Consider the following 18,263-nt stretch of genomic DNA (forward strand, 5'->3'; position numbering starts at 1 on the left):
GTGAAGCTTTCCGAGTCGACTGGGTTACTTCAAAGCGTATTTCAAATTGGCCCTACTCCGCCCTGAATTAACGGGCACCGATAAATTTGGCACAAACAGGACTCAGGATTGCTGGGGAGTGACTTATTAAAAGCTCTCAATTCTCTGTAGACGCGTTTCGTCCCCAGAAGGAAGGCTCTTTTTGTTTGAGCTGTTGACCACATGATGTTAGAGCTAGTTTCACGGGTTCGTTTCCTGTCTGCGTTCCAGTTAGTGAACCAGCTGCTGATAAGCACCTGCCCACAGAGCAGGCCATCGGAGGACACGCCGGGCACCCGGGCATCAGAGGTCAACCTGACATGTGACCACTCAGCTTTCCGGCGTCTCTTGCAGCTGGACGTGGGTCCCTACTGGATTCTGACCAGGGGGATGTAGGCAGGAGGGACACGTCTTCTGGATCTGAGTGCACGGTCCTCACACTCTGGCCCCTGGTGGGAGAGCTGGGTCATGCCTGTGCCCACCCACAGCCCAGCTCTGACCACACTGTGATCTTAGGGGGTCAGTGAGGCAGACGATCGGGCCCCTGAAAGCCTGCATGTGTCCACGCTGGCCAGCCACCCCCAACTGATCATTCCTGGAGCTGAGATATCCTTATAAAGCCACTGCATTTTTAGGAGGATCTCTTCAAAGCACCAGTTTAACCTTTAGCCACAATTAAAACAGAATTGTAAACAAAATTAGAACTCCCCGTTCTCCATCCTTGGACCCTAACATGTATCAAAAAATCTGGCCAAAAAAAAAAAAGGTCAGAAAGATCCATTCCAATATTTGGCTTTTGTTTCCCGAAACAAGGTGAGCTTGTTGGTAAGGGCGTGCCCAGAGGCCTGCAAAGGCACAGGGTGGAGAGCCGACCGGTCACCTGCTTACAGGCCTGGGCGTCCTGAGCCCGATATGGAAGGACGCTGAGGCCACGGTGTCTCAGGGCTTACATGGCCCATGTGGAGTGGGAGTGAAAGAGGTTGTCATCATCGCGTTGCAATAACTTCAGTTGTTCTGAGAAACTACTCTGAAGAACGCCTGAGATAAAAAGTTCCACCAACTTCTTTGTTCAAGGTGATCAGATAGGAAAGCATTTCAAAAGAAAGTGGCATCCGCATGGTACCACAGAGGAAAATCTTCCTTTCCGAAAAGGAAATTCAGAGTTCCATCATCAAACGGGGAACGGGGAAACAGGGACAACTGAGCGAGCCTGACCACGGTCCTCACCGAGGCAGGGCTTTGGAATCAGCATCCAGAGATGCCGCCGCTCCCCCAGCATCTTCCTGTGTCGTACAACGTACAGTCAAATACAAGGCAAGAAAACGCAAATTTCAGACAAAGCAAACACCCTCAGCTATGTGACTGCAAAAAAAAAAGCAATTCAGTAATGACAAAATATCCTAGCTCAAATTACATTTTTTAACAAAGACTGTACTGTACTGTGTTGTGGTAGCCAAGATCCGCCCTAGCCGCACCACGCCCAGGTGCCCAGAGTCAGAGGGACACCCACTTGTTCAGGCAGAGGTGACCCGACGTGTTCCGGAAGTCCTCCTCCGTGAGCTGCCAGTTTTTAATTGATCCTTTCACAAACCCCGACACCATGATGAAGCCCAGCACCAGAACGTTGACACACGTGAATATTTTGTTGACCATGGCTGACTCTTTCACACCCAGAGTTAAAAGTCCTGCAAAAGGGCATAAACAGAAACGGCCTCAGTGCTGACCTCGGGCCAGCAAGTCCCTCTGGGGTGGGGGGTGGGGACGAGAAGGTGACGTCAGAAGAATCTGAGCAGCGTCAAACCTCCAAAGAGGCACGAGGCTGCAGTGACTCTCACCCTAAAGGCAGGGATCAAAACAACCCAAGTCTGCGGGGTGTTGACCAAAGCCATCAGGACTGGACTTCCAGCCACCTTGCGGAATTGAGACAACAACCAGGAAGGAGCACCCCAGGGACAGCAGGGCTGGGGACGTCTGAGCCAGCGGCCCCCCTCAATAGCAAAGCCTTCCCTGGGATGAAGGGAGGCTCTCCCTGAACCTCCATCACTGAGAACCACCCAGTGGGTGGGACTTCATTTCCTCCAAGGAGACACTCTGTTCAGTTTCTCAAGAGAAAAAAAGAGTTCTCCAGACATGGAACCATTCAGATGCTCTGTGGGGTTAGCAGTGTCCGCAGTGATGACCACCTGGGGGGTCCTGCCATGGAGTCCCCCCTCCCGGACTCAGTGCACGTAGAATGTCTGAGCCAGACCAGCTCTACCTCAAAAACGTGAGATAAAAAAATACTGGGTGAAAAAAGTACATGTGACACTACGCAAGCTGCAGGTCTGCCTCAGGGAACACAGGACACACTTCCGTGGTGAACTGTCGGCCAGGGAAGGCAAGAGTCAGGGAAGGTGCCCGGCGACACGGGAGCACGATCTGATTGGACGTCTCTTACATGTTGTAACAGGACCACAATCTGACTGGACATCTCTTACATGTTTTAACAGAAAAGATGCTCTATGTCATAGACTGATTTCTGAAATACAGACATTAGAAGGGCATGGAGCAACTCAGGGAGCACTTCACACTCCGCTCTGTGTGTTCTTCAGCCTCCTTCCCTCCTGTCCTTATGAAAATCTCACTTGTGCAGACTTAATTTCTGATCCGTGTTCCTGCCAGCTGGACCAGACATACCGCTGAGACTGGCCCTGTGCAGAACAATTTCAATTACATGGTGTGTAAAACAAGGCATGGATGTTTTTAAAACCCATCCAAAATCTTCTAACCTCAAAAGAGAATTTATCTGTGCTTCTGCTTAATGTGTATGTTAACAAAACTCCCAACTTGGTGGCAGAGACTCAGGTCAATGTCACCAAGAAGAAGCTGCCATCAGCTGTGTTCAAGCCCTGTCTGCAATTTAAAAGTCCTGTACCAGCAACTTTGTGGGGAAACTTCATTATATCTAAGGGGGTGTTTTGCCGGCTGGTTGGGTGCAAACCACCTGAGCTGTCTCCAACCCCAAGGTTCAGTGAGCATGGGGCCTGGTTCCTCCATGTCGTCCTGGCAGAGGAAGGCCAACTCTCCTTTCTAAATGGTCACCCGCTGAGTCAGAAGAACTCATATTCCTGGGTAACCTGTACACAAAGCCCGCAGCCCTAACAAAATCCTACTCCACAAACACGCAAACACCTGAGAGTCTCTTTTAATTAAATAGCGCATAACTCGACCTATTCAATAGGCCAACCCTTTGTGAATCTCTGAGAAGCCATTTTGACAAAAAAAAAAAAAAAAAAAGATGCATCAATTAAAGAAGACAAGAAAATGGAGGGATGGGAGAAAGAGAAAAGGAGGGAGCCTGAGCCTCACCCCGGACTCCCGGTCCCCCTCCTGATGCACCCAACGTGTGGCCATACCTGTGAGGATGAGAATGATGATCACGGCGAATATGTCCGGGTTCTCGGCCAGCACCCCGGGTGCGTGCAGGGCCATGTGCGTCCGCGAGAACTCCCCAATGGGCTTCCCAATCAGCTCATCAAACGTCGCACTCCAGGCCCGCGCTACGCTTGAGGTACCTACCAAGAAACACACCATCAGATGGAAGAGAAGGCAACAGTCAACACAGCGCCTGTCGTCTAGCCTGACGTCTGCGGCACCCACGGGGGCTCACAGCCCACGGGTGGTGGGAAGCAGGGGACCCCACGGCAGCCGCCACACCCCAGGACATGCTGACTCAGAAGGGAGGGCTGGTCGGAGTATGCAGAGAAGCCAGATGTAGGGCCTGGGACGAGACGCATTCTCCATCACAACCAACACAAATGTGTGTGTGTGTGTGTGTGTGTGAGTGTGTGAGTGTGTGTGTTTTGAACCTACATGTAGCTGAATCATAGTAAAATTTAATAAAATAACACCATCCTGACCATCAAGAGGCACTCTAACAGTACTGAACTCTACCTATTTTATTTCACTGTAACAAGAAATCCTGGGGACAGACAATTCAGGGGACCTCATGACCAGCCCCTGGGCTGCAGTAGGCAGTGGGGCCACATTCCTCCCCAAAGACCCTCAGCAGCAGAGCTGATAGAACCTGCCTCCCAGAGGGGGCCGGGGGACCAAGGACAGTGGCTCAGGGCTGGCCCCCTCCCCTAGCAGCCAAGTGGCTGGCTTACCAACCCCCTACCCCGTCACCCCTGCCAGAGTCAGCCACCCCTGCCGCTCTGTGCCAGACCTGGGGGGACCATGGGCCCTGAGGCTCTGACCCCATGGAATGTCCACAGGTGTGGAGCCCAGCACCCCACCACCACCCCCCAACGGCCAAGAGCACCCGGCTGTTCTCTCAATCTGAGTAACACCCGTCACTGCTCTTCCAGCAATGCTTCCCAGGAAATGGTGCTAAAGTTCCAGTCACCACAAAAGGCGTCTTCCTTTATTTTTAAAGGGTGCCTTGCTGGTGACTGTCACCTGCTGGTTTAGGAACGGCAGGAGCTTCACGCTCACCATTCTGTTTTATTCACAGGCAAGCTCTCTGGAAACGTAAAGGCCCTTTTAAAGTAGTCACATTCCCACCGAAAGGCTGGGCTGTCAGACTGGGTAATTTCTAATTTCTTCTTTGTGCTTTTCTGCATTTCTTAAATCTTTCTGTATCAGTGATATATTTACTTGAGTAATCAGGAAAGACTGAAAGAGACGAGGTCCTTTTTTCACCGGCTACAAGTCCCCTGATTCTGTGTCTCTTTGTGGTAACAAGACTGGCTCCTGGGGGCTGGGCTTGTCCCCACTAGGGTCCCACGTGCTTGATCTTTAAGAGCCAGGGCAGCGGTGCCCGTGGCAGGCCGCCACCTTGCACTGAAGGAAAAGGGAAAGCGTGCCGCAGTGAGGGGAGGCGGGAGGTGCCGAGCTGGAGCGGGAACACCAGGAGGGAGGCGGGGCCGGGCCCGGCGCGGAGACCTACCGATGATGTAGGACAGGATGAGGTTCCAGCCGGTGATGAAGGCCCAGAGCTCGCCCACGGTGACGTAGCTGTAGAGGTAGGCCGAGCCCGTCTTGGGGACCCGCGCGCCGAACTCGCCGTAGCAGAGGCCGGCCAGCACCGAGGCCAGCGCGGCGATGAGGAAGGAGATGACGATGGCAGGGCCCGCGTCCTCCCGCGCCACGGCCCCGGCCAGCACGTACACGCCGGCCCCCAGCGTGCTGCCCACCCCCAGCGCCACCAGGTCGAACGTGTTCAGGCATCGCGACAACCGGCTCTCCTCGCGGCTGCAGTCCACCACCTTCCGCCGCAGCATCTGCTGCCCGACGCCCATCAGCGCGGAGCACCCCATCCCGCGGCTTCAGGTCTGCCGAGGGGAGGACAGAGGCGGGAGCTTTGTTAGTGTTCTGCTCTCACCCGGGGACCCCTTCACCGCAGCACGTGGGCCACGCGGTCCCGCACTGTCACTGGCCGCTAAGGCCTCACCTCTCATGATCCCACAACCCACCCACCCACGGCTTCCCAGCCTCAGGTTTGACCAGTGGGAGAAACACCCAGAGGCCAACACAACCGCTGATTGATGGGACTCTGGTCTCTTGAGCCCCCACACTGATTTCAGTTCCCAGTGGAGAGCCTTCTCCGGGCAGAAATAGCATGAGAAGTGCAATTAAGCCCATTGTTTCTGCTGAGAGTCATACAATTCACCAGGAAAAGTAAGCTGTTATTCTAAGGGTATGGGCTTCCCAGGTGGCTCAGATGGTAAAGAATCCGCCCGCCAATGCACAAGACGCGTTTGATCCCTGGGTCAAGAAGAAACCCTGGACAAGGAAATGGCAGCCCACTCCAGTATTCTTGCCTGGAGAATCCCAGGGACAGAAGAGCCTGGCGGGCTACAAGTTCATGGGGTTGCAAAGAGCTGGACACGACTGAGCGACTAAACAACAACATTCCAAGCGTGCTGTTGTGGAAGGCAAACCAAACTAAATATGAATTTAACTATCAGAGCCCAGAGGCCTTCAATGGCAGTGACAACACTTTTCAGACCTTCCCAGGACCAGGCAGGAGCAGGCTGTCTCCAGTTTAACAAAGAGTATGCCCAGAGCAGAAAAACATTGAACTGTTACGAGTTAGGCCTCCTTGTAACTGTCGTTAACTCTGGGAAGCACTTTTCCTCTGCACCAAAATGCTGGCAGAGTGCTATGTGCTTTAGTCCAGACGGGGCACACAGGGTCCAGTCATCGACCTCCACAGGGACCTTATCACTCCATGGGGCCCAGGACGCCACCCACCTCCTGTACCACATCCCTGGTCAGCAGCCTCTGGGAGATGCCAGCCAATCACAGGAGAATTCGTCCCGAGGGGGCGGAGCCTGCCTGGAGCCCCAAGGACGGGGAACCAGAGGCCCTATCCTTCCAAGGAGGACGGTGTGGGAAGGGGGAAGCCTGACAGAACATCACCCCGGCCAGGCGGCCAAGGTCGACATCAGTAAGTGACAGGTTATAGTCGCGCGTATGATGTGATGAGAAGGGCCTTTACCTTGGAGAGCTTCCTCCCCAAAGCGGGAACCGCAGGCTAATCCTGAGAAAAGCATCAGGCAAATCACAGAAGAGGAACTCTTGATGAAACACCTGCGTTTCGCTCCCGTGTGTGCCAGCACATTCTTTGTTTCATCGTGCCCGATCCTTGGGTGTCATCAAGAACAAGAGAAGTCCGCGAGCTGGTGCAAACAGGAGGTGACTCGGGAGACAGGACACTAGCCCAGAGGACGGGATGAGGCCCCGGGATGGCAGGAGGACAGCGGGGAGAGCTCAGGAAGTCTGAACAAAGCATGGACTTCAGCTGTATCCATACCAGGTGGTTGGCCATAGCCAAAATATCACACTAGTGTTAAGATGCTAATCTCAGAGGAAACTGGGTGTGGGCACACAGGAACTACCCTCACGGCTTTCCTGCGAACCTAAACGTGTGCAGAGATAAGTCATCATTATGACTCTGAGCCACTAAAAATTCACCTTGACCAATTGGTGTTGACTGATCTACCTAACTTTGCTGCAGTTAAGTGACCAGAAAGGGCAATCATCTAAGTGGAGACGGCAGATCTGGCAGAGTCCGTACCTAACCACCTGGAACCCTGGACTGCCTGCCCACACCCTTGTGGCCTGGTCCCCTGCCCGGCCTCAGGCCAGGCCCCATGCGAGTCACAGAGGGACGGGTGGGGGTCCTCTCTGTATCTTATCTGATGGGCCAAGAGTAGAGAAAAAAACAGTTTCTCAAGACTCTAAAGTTTTCAGCTAGAATGGGGAATAAACTCATCCGGTCGGAAACCATTCTTGTAAAGATGAGGAAAAATAACAGACAGCCAAGAGTCAAATGGGGCCACGAGCTCGGAAGATGCAGGGGAGCCAGCTCCATATCTGGGTCTGGCGTTGGTGGGGGGGTGATGGACAGGGAGGCCTGGCATGCTGTGACTCATGGGGTCGCAAAGAGTCGGACACGACTGAGCAACTGAACTGAACTGAACTGATGGGGGTAGGAAATGATATCACCCTTGGTGAGGGGGGCGGAAGTGGGAGGAAATGAGGGAAGATGACCTTATTAGTGGAACAGCAGCGGAGCAGGAAAGTCAGGGGTCTGATAAGAGCTGAGAGGGCAGGGATGGAACAGGAGACATGACAGAGAGCGCCAGTACCCGGAGTGCTTGCAGCCATTCACTGGCCCATTGCTGGCACTCGGACAGGAGCCCCGAGTCCTGAGGGGCCCCAGCGAGGCGGCCGTGTGGGGAGCAGGTGCTGAGGACCCGCCGGACACCAGCGCTGTCCGGGAAGCCTGGGGTGCAAGCCCTCCTGGTCCTGCCTTCTCCTTTCTTCCTTCCAGGATTTCCCTGAATTCATTCAAGCCAGACTGTGAACCACAACAAAGCCTATAATAAACCACTGCTTAGATAACAAGTTAAAAGGGAAGATGCACCATTTCAACACCACCCTCAGTGGAAGGGCTGTGCCAGCGATGGTGGGAAAGGCGGTGAATAACTTGGCAGCATCATCTCGGGGAAAACCCAGAAGGGAAGTTGAGCCTAAGAGCGCCTGAAGACCCGCCCTGTTTCTAACGTGATTGGTAAATGCGACCGACATTTAGAAAGAGCAGTCACCCACTCCCGCCCTCTCCTCAGTTCAGTTCAGTTGCTCAGTCGTGTCCGACTCTGCAACCCCAGGGACTGCAGCACGCCAGGCCTCCCTGTCCGTCACCAACTCTTAGAGCTTACTCAAACTCATGTCCGTTGAGTCGGTGATGCCATCTAAACATCTCATCCTCTGTCGTCCCCTTCTCTTCCTGCCTTCAATCTTTCCCAGTATCAAGGTCTTTTCAAAGGAGTCAGTTCTTCAGATCAGGTGGCCAAAGGATTGCAGTTTCAGCTTCAACATCAGTCCTTCCAATGAATATTCAGGACTGATCTCCTTTAGGATGGACTGGTTGGATCTCCTTGCAGTCCAAGGGGCTCTCAAGAGTCTTCTCCAGCACCACAGTTCAAAAGCATCAACTCTTCAGCGATCAGCTTTCTTTATAGTCCAACTCTCACATCCATACATGACTACTGGAAAAACCATAGCTTTGACTAGATGGACCTTGCTTGGCAAAGTAATGTCTCTGCTTTTTAATATGCTGTTTAGGTTGGTCATAACTTTTCTTCCAAGGAGCAGGCGTCTTTTCATTTCATGGCTGCAGTCACCATCTGAGTGATTCTGGAGCCCAAAAAAATAAAGTCTCTCTCTGTTTCTGTTTCCCCATCTATTTGCCATGAAGTGATGGGACCAGATGTCATGATCTTCGTTTTCTGAATGTTGAGTTTGAAGCCAACTTTTTCACTATCCTCTTTCACTTTCATCAAGAGGCTCTTTAGTTCTTCTTCACTTTCTGCCATAAGGGTGGTGCCATCTGCATATCTGAGGTTATTGATATCTCTCCCTGCAATGCTGATTCCAGCTTGTGCTTCTACCAGCCCAGTGTTTCTCATGATGTACTCTGCATATAAGTTAAATAAGCAGGGTGACAATATACAGCCTTATCTACTCCTTTCCCGATTTGGAACCAGTCTGTTGTTCCATGTCCAGTTCTAACTGTTGCTTCTTGACCTGCATACAGATTTCTCAAGAGGCAGGTCAGGTGGTCTGGTATTCCCATCTCTTTAAGAATTTTCTCCTAGATGTAGTTTTCAGTTCATAACAAATGGATTCTCTCCCCAAAACGATAAAAGCCAAGTGCAAAGCAAAGACAGTGCAATTGAACAGCATGGTCTTTCCTTGGCTTCCCAGAGTAAAGTGACCCAGGAGGCTAGAGCGAGCACCACCTTCCTCTGAAAGACCACTCTATCCTGGGCTCTGGGAAGGGCTAGTCCACAGTCCACATGCCTTTCTCACAGGGGCTGCTGTCTGAGGAAGAAGCCGGAGCTGCCAGATTGGCTGTGCTGGGACACCTGGCAAAGGGCACGCTGGGGGACACCTTCCGCGAGCCCGCTGACCTCACCATAGGCCGAAATGAGCTCCCTGAACACTGCAGCGGCAGTGAATATGCCACACGCCCCTGCTTATCCCATCTCCATGAACCCACTTAACCAACCCTGGGGACCTGCTGCTGCTGCTAAGTCACTTCAGTCGTGTCCGACTCTGTGCAACCCCATAGATGGCAGCCCACCAGGTTCCCCCGTCCCTGGGATTCTCCAGGCAAGAACACTGGAGTGGGCTGCCATTTCCTTCTCCAATGTGTGAAAGTGAAAAGTGAAAGTGAAGTCACTCAGTCATGTCTGACTCGTAGCGACCCCATGGACTGCAGCCTACCAGGCTCCTCCATCCGTGGGATTTTCTAGGCAAGAGTACTGGACCTAGCACCATCTTTAAAATAAAGGGGCCGGGGCACTGAGTTCTGTAAATCTGAATCCAGACACTGGACTGCAAACACACGTGAAAGGGACTTTTTGGTTGAGACTCCCTGGACATAGCTGACTTCTTGGAAGTGGGGAGACAGCAGCCACTGTTTCTCAGGAAGTCCTGGGCCGGAGGGACATGCTTGGGTGCAGTGAACAGGAGCACAGGAGGGCTGGCTGTTTTCTCCTGGGCTGCCTCTCCAGCATGCCCTCTCTGTCTAGGGAAAGGGCAAACCCAGTCCCGTGGAAACCGCTGGGGCAGGAACCAGTCACCACCGAACCCCAGGGTTGAGAGTGCGGACAGCATGAGTGCCGTGTCCAATTCTACTTCCCAGGGCAGGAGAGACTGAGAGGCTCACTAACCCGCCCCGGGTTTACTTTAAAGTAACTTCCTTTCTTTCTCCTTGGCAGTAACGGAGAAATCTGTGTTCTCCAGGTGGCTTGTCGGTATTGTGCACACATGACCCCACAACTCATGTTCATGCCCGGACTCATTCAGCCAACAGCTGAAAACCAATGAACTTCTCCACGTAAAACCAATCTAAGAACGCCAGCCTCGCCAGTGTCAGGTTCAGACAGACTTCTGCAGTCAGGATTTACGCACAAAGTCCCCAGTATGCATTGAAAGCATTATCTGGAAATTACGTTATCCTGCCTCCCAGGGAGAAATTTCTGCAACAGTCTAGAGCTACACTTTCATTCCAGTTTTTGACAGGAGTCCTGTAACAGCAAGAGCTTTGGCTCCCTCTCACTCCCGACTCACCCATTATGAAAGAATGTCCTCTTAGAAAAGCAATGGAAATCTGTCCCTTTCCCACACAATTTCTAACTCCAAGTTTGATTCCAGTGATCACTATATAACAGTTGGAGCAAGATGGCCCAACGGGTCCAGACTGCTGAGATAAAGACTTTAGGATGTGGTGTTGAAGGTGTCTGACAAAGGCAGGCAGGGGTGAACTGTATGATTTTTTTTTTTCACTCAAATTTAATGACAGTCCCATTACCGAAAAAGAAGAGCTTAATGGCTTCATGGAGGGAGGGGAAGAGGTCACAGACGGAGGCTGTGATAGACACTAACTTCATAAATTCTTTGGAGAAAGTCTTAACATTGATATTTTATTCTTCATACGTCTGCTTTTTTTTTTTTTAAGTGGTCATTACATTTGGGAGTGGTCCCAAGCAGGGGAGTCATATAGAGTAAACCCTGTCATTCCAGAAGGAGACAGACGCGCTGAGGTCTACACAGGACGCTGACCAGGGATGGGCGGTCCCCAGGTCCCCTTCAGCCATGTGGGGCAGGGCTGCCCAGGAGTCCCGAAGGCTCTGGAATGCCTGCAGCTTTAATGAGCAAGGGAGCAGAGGCGAAGCCATCTCAACCAGACATAGTCCAAAACAAGAGCGTTCCAGGTCACGGGCCACGGCAGAGGGGGAGAGACGCATGCAAGGAATGCAATCTGCGTTGAAGGAAGTTGTTCCCCAAGCCAGATCCACTTCCCCCAGGTGTCAGGAGGCCCAGGTGCAAGAACTTTTAAGTTTAAAAAAAAAAAAAAAACGAGGATGGAGGGGACTAGTTGACGCAGATGAAGACCCAACACGTGGGCGTGTGAAAGGAGGTTAAGGAAACAACAGAACTGAACCGAGCACACAGCGGGGCAGGAGGGAGGGGAGGCGGGGACCACATGGCGGTGGAGGTCTGCGGTGGCTGGGGGGCCAGCCGCACCCCCACGTCCTCGCTGGGCAGCGGGAGCCCGTCCACCTCCCATGAGATGTGACCTCAGGACTCGGACTCTCTTAAAGTCCCCCAGGGTCTACACTCGTCTGACCCCAGGCAGCGAAGGACAAGCCAAGGGCAGAATGGAATTCCTCTTGAATTCAGGGATCTCATTCCCGGTATGATGCCATGGGCTGACACAGCCAGGCTTAGGGAAAAGCAAAAATGCAGTCCCAGCCAAGGAGACAGAGAGTCAGGGTCAGTGACTTGGTAGAGGGCATGCAGCCAGTAAAAGATGGGAGTCGGGGCGCAAACCCACGCCTCACCGCCTGCAGAGCCTGCACCGTCCTCTGAGTCAGGCTCTCTGGGGCCCCACGGGTGTGGAGGGAGCGGGGAGAGGCTGGGCAGGAACTGGCAGTGGGTGGGAGGGTGGTGGTGGTACAAGCCCCCATCTCAGGGCTGAGCATCCACATATCCCACCGGCAGGGCCACATCTAATTGCCTCTGTCCCCAGCACCTACGAGGCCCACGAGCAGAACTTACGGGGCCAGAACATGTGCAGGGCCCATAGCTCACACTCGGTACAATCACTGACTTAACTTCAAGAAACTTAATAGGACACTGGCTAGACGTCTGTCCTTCATCTTAGGCAACATCTTCACCACTGCCTTCAACAACTTACGAGGGTCTGTTCATCAAAGGAGATCTCATTTGCTGAATATTCAAAGGTTCAAGTCACAAAAGAGTCTGGTTCTGTTTCTCTAAATGAACACACATGTAAAAAGATGCTATCTGGGTTAAAATTCAGCCCAAGCAACAAGGAGTTGCCTATGAGGCCTTGAAAGTTTTCCAACAGTTCCTTCTGTCGTGGGAGGTGCTCCACTGTGGGGACAGCTGGCACCCCTGTCATCTTTGCCCAGGGTTCCTTGTGTTAAACTACTGCATGTCTCTGGGGCCTCAGTTTCCACATCTGAAAAACGGGGTGGCTCTCTGGTCCTGCCTTGACAGATAATGCACAAGGAGTATGCTAAGACAGCTTCCCTGGTGGCTCGGTAAAGAATCTGCCTGCAATGCAGGGGATACGGCTTCCATTCCTGCGTCAGGAAGATACCCTGGAGGAGGGCATGGCAGCCCACTCCAGTATCCTGGCCCGGAGAATCCCATGGACAGAGGAGCCTGATGGGATACAGTCCATGGGGTCATAAAGAGTCAGACACAACTAAGCATACACAGGCAGGCATGCTAAGAAGCAAGTTCTTCCCAGGCAGAGTCAGCACTGGTTCTTTCTTCTAAGTCTCTGCACCTGCCTATCGCCTCTCCTGCACAGAAGCAAGGTAGACAATCTCTGGAAACTTGGAGTCCCCATCACACGGCTATCATGAACTGATGCCTGGCCTGACACTGTCAACGTTGCCAGCTTACCCACACCCAGGCTTGTCCACAGCGTTTGCCCAGATCCAAGAGCAACAGCAGACAAGAAGCCAGTGGACGACCTGGTAAGTGCATCCTCATGAAAATCAGATAAAATCTAGGAACGCTTCCTCCTGCAGCCAGCAGGATGTGACTAAGAGTCTTTTTGTCTCCTGACAGTGTTTCCATCACCAGGGAAGCCGTGCTTTATCAAGACACACGCCCCGGTTCTGTGTGTGGAAACGCGTTACAACAGAAACTTGTGTTTTGTGAGGGGCTCAGAGCTCCTCCAACACATGCCTTAGTGCTTCTCACTTCTCTGGGATGGAAAGAGGTGAACGTGCTCCACCTGGTTCACTGAAGCTGGTGATGGACAAACTCTGTGGGAAGGCCCGGGGTCCATGAGCCAGGGCCCAGCAGGGGCCTGGTCCTGAGTGGGGTACGGGGTGTGGGCTTTGTAAAGTTGTGTGTGTGGGAACTGTGGACACTTCGTCTGGCTCTCCCACCTCAAATGGAAATGTCTTAAATAAAGTTCCCCCAGGATCAGAATTCAGACTTCCTGGCAGAACACTGTTTCTTTAGTTCTCCAGGCTCTATGGTGTCTTGAAAAGCATATTAGAGATTTCAGAGGCTCCTTCTCCAAACGTCCTCTTTCACAAACCACCAGGACGGGGGTCCCCGGAACCAAGCAAGGCGGGGACTCCTGCCCAGCGGATCTGACCTCACTGCTCGTTCACAGACCATTATCTTCCCATTTACTCACTCAGCAGACTCTCACAGACTCACCTACTCACCTGTAAGCCCGGGGCCACTGTAATCCTCAAACGCCTGTCACTTCCTCCCTTCTCCCAGTCTTCCCACTGCCACAAGCTACTCTCAAAAGCAAAGTAGCTGTGAGAAGTCAGGGACAGCTTCCCCATACCGACCTGGAGAAGAGACTCTCGGGAGCTGGGGTCCACCTGAAACCAACAAGACACACCAGCTCCTCACCACACACACACACACACGGGTTCATTTGTCCTCCCCAGAGACCAGCAGAGTCACAGGCCTCCCTCCTCTCCCAGGAGGATGGGTGGACCCCCAGCCACAGTCACCTCACTTTAAGCAGGGAGCCAGGATATGAACACACGCCCTCTGACTCCAGGAGCCCTCTTCCACGGCAGGTGCCAGAGCGACACGACTTTGACCAAATCTACTCTTATTCCCGCTTGACAATGCTCAACTTTGTCACCCTATCTGAAATCCTACAAATAAGGGAGTCACATGGGTTAAGACCTCTTTCTGAATACCACTACTCCTGTCAAGTCCAGTCAATGAGTTACTCACACGGTGGAGTGGATCTGCGTCACCCGCCCACTTCCCGCAGCCGCTGGCCCGGAGCCACTGGCTTTGAAGCAACAGGCGCTTTCTCCAGGTCCGAGGACAAGGAGGTAACTGGAGCAGCAGGGCCCAGCAGAGGGCTCAGGGGAGAGTTCTGGAAAGCACATGAAGGGGAGGGACTTGGAGAATCATGTGGAGGAAAAGCTACCAAAGAGACAGATCAAATATTGCACTGGGAGAGTGCGTGTCTCTGAGAAAAGTGGGAGGACAGTGTCAAATGAGCCTGGCAGCAGCCCTTGAAAATAACAGGAACACACACGACTGTGAGTGTACACTCAGAGACTGGTTGAAAACAGGAACACACAGGAGTGTGAGTATATACTCAGAGTGGCTGAAAATAACAGGAACACACAGGAGTGTGAGTATATACTCAGAGCGGCTGAAAATAACAGGAACACACAGGAGTGTGAGTGTATATTCAGACTGGTTGAAAATAACAGGAACACACATGTGTGTGTGTATACTCGGACTGGTAGAAAATTAACAGTAACACACACAAGTGTGAGTGTATACTCAGACTGGTCTGGAAGGAGAATTGAGGCAGTGTCTCTGGACAGATTACTGGTATTTTTGCCAGCATTTTAACATTCTTTCAGTGGCTGCTGACTGCTTCTGAACTGAGGGGAAGGAAATCTCTTTTAAGGAGTCCGCCTCGGAGGTACCTGGGTGCGTGGAGTTCCATTATGTTTTCTCCCTGCGTACGTGCACAGTGAAAAATTCCCAAAAGCAAGAGAGAGGATTTCCTGTTGGGCTGACCCAGAAAACAACAAGGAAACTCCTCTGGAGACCTGCGCCCCCAGGGCAGCCCCTTGATGCTAAGACAGGGCTGTGTACAAAGTCTCTTACGCACGATTAGGTTGAGCCATATGACACTGTCAATATTCAGCCAATTTTTTTTTTAACTAGAAAAACAGCCAAGAGTAAAGGATTTGTAATAGGCAGTCGTGGACCATGTCCCTAGACATTTCTCTGGGCCTAAATTATACCATTTGGGACTTTGCCTGAAATTACAGAAGCCAATGTGAGTTCCAAAGATGAGGTTAAAGGAAAGCGAAGAACAAAGTGGTTTGTAGGTTATTCAAAAGCTGGGAGAGAGAAACCGGCAGACACGTGTTTCTGTGCTATCCATGGTACGGGACGTATGTGAGATTTAAGTTTCACCCTCCCCACTTTTCAGCAGGTCACACGCTCACCTGCCCGAGAGACAAAGCTCAGGCCCACCAGACTGAACAGGTGAGGCTGGGCTGGACTGCGGGGAGCAGGCCAGGCCAGGAGAGCTGCAGCGGGGCATCTGAGGGATGCGCACTTGAGATGTAAACCTTTTAGGTAAAGGAAGTGTTCGCATCAACCACATCCACCGTGAGGATTAATCAGGTCTTATTGGGCAGGACAGACCCAAGGGGAGATGGTCCCAGGCCGCCACCCGCCTTCTTTACTTAGGGAGTGAATCGACACATTACCCTTCGAGCAGGGTATTTTGATCCAGCTGACAAAGTGCCTGTGTGCAAGCAGGTATTCTGTCCTTTCCCATGTTCCTGCATTTGCTCTATCCCTGTCCTCTCCTCCTGGAGCCCCTGGTTACCATGGGGATTACCTGTGCAGGGCTTGCTGTGCAGGGATAAGCCCCAGCAGGAAATGCACGTTTCATGACAGTTCGTGCTGGTGTGTGTACAAACTGCTTCTCTGGTGGCCAAGATTTCAGACACTCGCCCCCAAGAGAAAAGCATTTAAAGTCTGAAGGAAACACCATGGCCCCCTTCCTGGCTCCACACCCCACCTGTCTGCAGGCCGACCCCCAAGCACCTGTTTGTACACGTTCCCAGCACGGGGATTTCTGTACGTCACACACATGGGGTACACATCCAGCGGGAGTGACAGAACTGTCTCCCTCACAGGGAACATGCCGCCGTGGACCTGAAGTCACTCTGTACCTTCGGGAGCAAGCGGCCAGGTGCACGAGGGCCTGTGGACACCGTAACACGGGACTGACAATCAAGGGCCAGGAGAAAACGCGCCGGAGGATCACGGTGAAGCCTGAGATGGACAAAGTGGCCAAGAGCACGGACACAAGGCCAGGGCTGGCCTGTGGCACTGAGTGTGAAGGATGGACGGTGGTTACACTAGACGTCACAGGCAGAGCCCCTGGCTCTGCCATGATGGAAGCTCCAGGGCCATGACCTTGAAGACGGGCTGTCCCTCCGGAATGCCACTGGAACCTGACCCCGGGGGTCGCCACAGCCAGGGTTCATTGTCTGGCCTGCGGTTAACTGGTTCCCGCTCAGTGACATGGGGAAGCTCACACATACAGGGCTCACTCAGAGCATTCCCCAGTCCGCAGGGAGGAGCTGGGGAGCCCCACTCCCTCCCTCATGGGGTCTCCACGTAGCAAAGGTCACAGCTACATGCCCCCCTAGTCCCCTGATGAAGGACTCAGCGAGGGCCACTGATCCTGACTATGTGTCTCCTCAATGCGGCTCCACGTTCAAAATTAAGACTATGAAGGGCCCAGAGGCCTGCAGGAGCGCGTGTGTGGGGGTGGGTGGGCGACTGCAGTTCTTTTACACATGCACACACGCACACATGCACGCACACACACACATGCCTCTGAAAAACGTTGTGATGAATGAAACAGTGACAAAAGTGAAGCCTCCATACTCGGTGACCTGTTACTTATCAAAAAATAACCTGAGTGATAACTGTCCAGCACTTATACAGTAGGGTCCTTTCTCCCCAAACTACATCCTATGCTGCTGCTGCTGCTGCTGCTAAGTCGCTTCAGTCGTGTCCGACTCTGTGCAACCCCATAGACGGCAGCCCACCAGGCTCCCCCGTCCCTGGGATTCTCCAGGCAAGAACACCAGGAGTGGGTTGCCATTTCCTTCTCCAATGCATGAAAGTGAAAAGTGAAAGTGAAGTCCCTCAGTCGTGTCTGACTCAGCGATCCCATGGACTGCCGCCTACCAGGCTCCCCCATCCATGGGATTTTCCAGGTAAGAGTACTGGAGTGGGGTGCCCTTGCCTTCTCCACATCCTATGCTAGACGCAAATATAAGCAACAGGTGAAACTAGACCCACTCTCACTTTATTTGGTTTTAATTTTTTGGCTGCACCACGTGGCATGTGCAATCTTAGTTCCCTGACCAGGGATTGAACCCAGGCCTCCTGCAGTGGAGGCTAGTAACCACTGGGCCACCGGGGAAGTCCCTGGACGCACTCTTATTTAAAGGGACGTGAGGGACACGGAGATCCCTGGCCAGCCTTGGCCTTCCCTGCTCTCCATGGCTGTTCCTGTCCCACACTTGCCCTCAACCCCGGGCTCTGGGGCTCCAAGGACCGGACTGAAATGCACTGACCGACAGGTGGTTACGACACCCAGGAACAAGCTGTGGGGGAACTCTTGAGGAGCAGAGTGAAAGGCTGAGGACTGAGAGGCGGGGGGGCCAGGATGCAGACTGGCACAGGCCCTCGAACCTGAGACAGCAACGGCTCCGAGAGTCACAGGCAGACAAGGAACAGACGCACTGAGGCCATGGCGCTGCGGCCGCCCGCGGGGCCCAGTCCCTCCGAGGACGCAGGCCACGCAGACAAAGCCCCGGATGCAGGGACACCTGCTCCCCACCATGCATCCTGGACTGAAGGCCCTGCCGTCCCAGGACATCAGACAGTCTGGACGGAGCAGAGGTGCACACAGAAACTCAACAGCCCGCGAGAGTGCAAGACGAGGCTTTCCGGGTGACACAGAAGAGCTGGCTGAGGCAGCCACTGAGATGTTAGAAAGGAGACTCAGGGCTTAGCTGTCAGTTGACTTAAAAAGCCGACAGCGACGAAAGGCCTAAACGAGCGACATCCCGCACCGAGAGCGGACCCTCCTGCTGACT

General features: G+C 53.0%; 1 protein-coding gene across 3 annotated transcripts in view; it reads right to left on the reverse strand.

Moving 5' to 3' along the window:
* SLC7A1 (solute carrier family 7 member 1) overlaps positions 1–18,263 on the reverse strand; it is a 64,859-nt gene that overhangs the window by 14,529 nt on the left and 32,067 nt on the right. For 2 of the 3 annotated variants that reach the window (XM_088842703.1, XM_055426317.2), the window contains 3 exons: positions 4,949–5,333; positions 3,414–3,572; positions 1,529–1,703 (listed from right to left, as the gene is read on the reverse strand). In XM_088842703.1, coding sequence (XP_088698829.1) covers positions 1,529–1,703; positions 3,414–3,572; positions 4,949–5,318 — 704 coding nt within the window. In that variant the 5' untranslated portion in view covers positions 5,319–5,333. Of the gene's footprint in view, positions 1–1,528; positions 1,704–3,413; positions 3,573–4,948; positions 5,334–14,331; positions 18,222–18,263 lie in introns of those variants that run through there. The other variant, XM_055426318.2, reaches the window with a different exon arrangement.

This window comes from Moschus berezovskii, chromosome 13 (genome assembly GCF_049115385.1).
Source record: "Moschus berezovskii isolate FMDL1 chromosome 13, NW_MosBer_1.0, whole genome shotgun sequence".
NCBI classification, from domain to species: domain Eukaryota; kingdom Metazoa; phylum Chordata; class Mammalia; order Artiodactyla; family Moschidae; genus Moschus; species Moschus berezovskii.